This window comes from Monoraphidium neglectum (genome assembly GCF_000611645.1).
Source record: "Monoraphidium neglectum strain SAG 48.87 unplaced genomic scaffold scaffold03571, whole genome shotgun sequence".
Taxonomy (NCBI): domain Eukaryota; kingdom Viridiplantae; phylum Chlorophyta; class Chlorophyceae; order Sphaeropleales; family Selenastraceae; genus Monoraphidium; species Monoraphidium neglectum.
In genome coordinates this window covers 3894-5586 of record NW_014010058.1, presented here as the reverse complement: position 1 = coordinate 5586, position 1693 = coordinate 3894, and the positions used below count along the sequence as shown (strand labels likewise).

General features: G+C 67.6%; 1 protein-coding gene across 1 annotated transcript in view; it reads left to right on the top strand.

The window, feature by feature from the left end:
- Nucleotides 1-894: 894 nt before the first annotated feature.
- Nucleotides 895-1693, top strand: part of MNEG_13013 (hypothetical protein) — a gene marked incomplete at both ends in the record, with an annotated part of 2880 nt that continues 2081 nt past the window's right edge. The window contains 2 exons of the mRNA XM_014038515.1: nucleotides 895-998; nucleotides 1220-1523. Coding sequence (XP_013893969.1) covers nucleotides 895-998; nucleotides 1220-1523 — 408 coding nt within the window. The remainder of the gene's footprint in view (nucleotides 999-1219; nucleotides 1524-1693) is intronic.

Sequence of the window (1693 nt, the reverse complement as noted above, 5' to 3'; positions counted from 1 at the left end):
AATAAGAATTCGATCACAATTGTATGAAAATACGTCCGGGCACCCCTTTTGCGTATCAGATCGTGGGCGGTGAACCGTCAGGTACTCTAGGGCATTCAAAGCCCAAAATAGATGTGTGATGATTTATCATACGCTATCAGGGCCCTAGACATCCCCATGCGGCGCGGAGAACGAGATTACGGCAGCCTTGGTTGGGTCGTTGTGAGAACGCCGGCACAATCGCAGTATTACCAAAAACATTCATGCGATGCTTGTTGAGAATTGCATAGCAAGGATGCGCTTGTATCAATATCTCGCCGCGCACTTTTCCTGACAGTGGACTTTTGGCGCTGGCCGCTGGCATATCTGGGCCTGCAGCCTTGCAAGCTTATAGCCGTGGATACCACGGGCTGGTCTTGCAGGTGCTCAGCATAGCGCAACTCGCTGCGGCTTGGTCAACAGGACCGCTTGCGCATACGAGTTGACGGGCCGTGCGCCCAGGAGGGCCGCAAGCATGGCGCATCGCGGGCTCGCGGCCAGCGACGGCTCCATGGTTGATGGCCCGCGAGCTGCACCGTATTGCTGGGCGGTGAGGTGCAGGCAACGCTAGGCGCGTGCGCCCCGCCCTCCCCCTGACACCCTTGTCGCGGGCCCCCCGCCGCATCGATGCCTTGCGACGCAGCGCCCCGGCGGCACCGCGGCGCGCCTCCGGCCGCAAGCGCGACCGGCGCAGATTCTCCGCAAGGCGTGCAAGGGGGCCTGCAGTCGTGCTGGCACCAAGGTCAAGAAGCACCCGGTCCAACATTCCGCGCGCATGCCACGGCCCCAAAACCGAACGGCACCCCCGCCGCGCGTGGCCGCGCGCCCTCCCCCACTGCACCACACGGGACACTCTTGCAGGCAGACCTCTCATCCATGCCCCCGGCCGCGCTGTCAGACGCCCTCGCGCAGCTGGTGCGCCACGCGGCGCGCGTCGACGTCGTCCGCATCACCTTGGGGGCCCCGGCCCCAGCCCCGTGGTAAGTAGGGGCGCCTTGGCCACCAGCTTGGTAAGAAGGAAGATTCCTGAGCGGCTGTGCTGCCTGGCGAGAGCACGCCTGCACCCAGGCCGACCCCTGCGGGCCAAGACAACCAAAGGCACCCGGCCGAGCTGTCCCCGTCCCAACGGGCCGCAGTGTGCGTGCATGCGCGCCGCTCGCTGGCAGGCCCTCTGAAACCGCGCAGCGCCAGCGCCACGCAGGGCCCCCACGCCACGCCGTCCCACAGCCCCAAAGCTGCGGCGGCCACGCCGACGAGCCGGCGGCCGCGCCGCCGCGGATGCGGCCCCGGAACTCCTGGATTCCGAGGCTCTGCCCGACAGGCTCGCGGCCTGGGTCACAGATGCGGTGGTGCGCGTGCTGACTGACGGCCGGCCCGAGCACCTCACCCTCGCCGCGAGGCTGCCTGGGGGGTGCGTGCCGGACCTGGCGGCGGCCTTGGGCGCGAACGGCAGTCTGAGGGAGCTCTGTCTGGCTGGCAGCTGCCTGGGCGACGCAGGGCTGCAGGTAGGTGGGGAAGAAGTGAGGACTCGGGGCAATGCACAGCCAGGCGCGGGTGGCTGCGCAGTGGGGAGGGCGCAAGGAGGGGAGGGGCAGGCGTGTCCGCTTTGGGGGGGGGGGGGACGCCGTGGCTCCGCCCAACTGCAGTGCCCCCGCATCCCTGTGGGAGGGGAAGG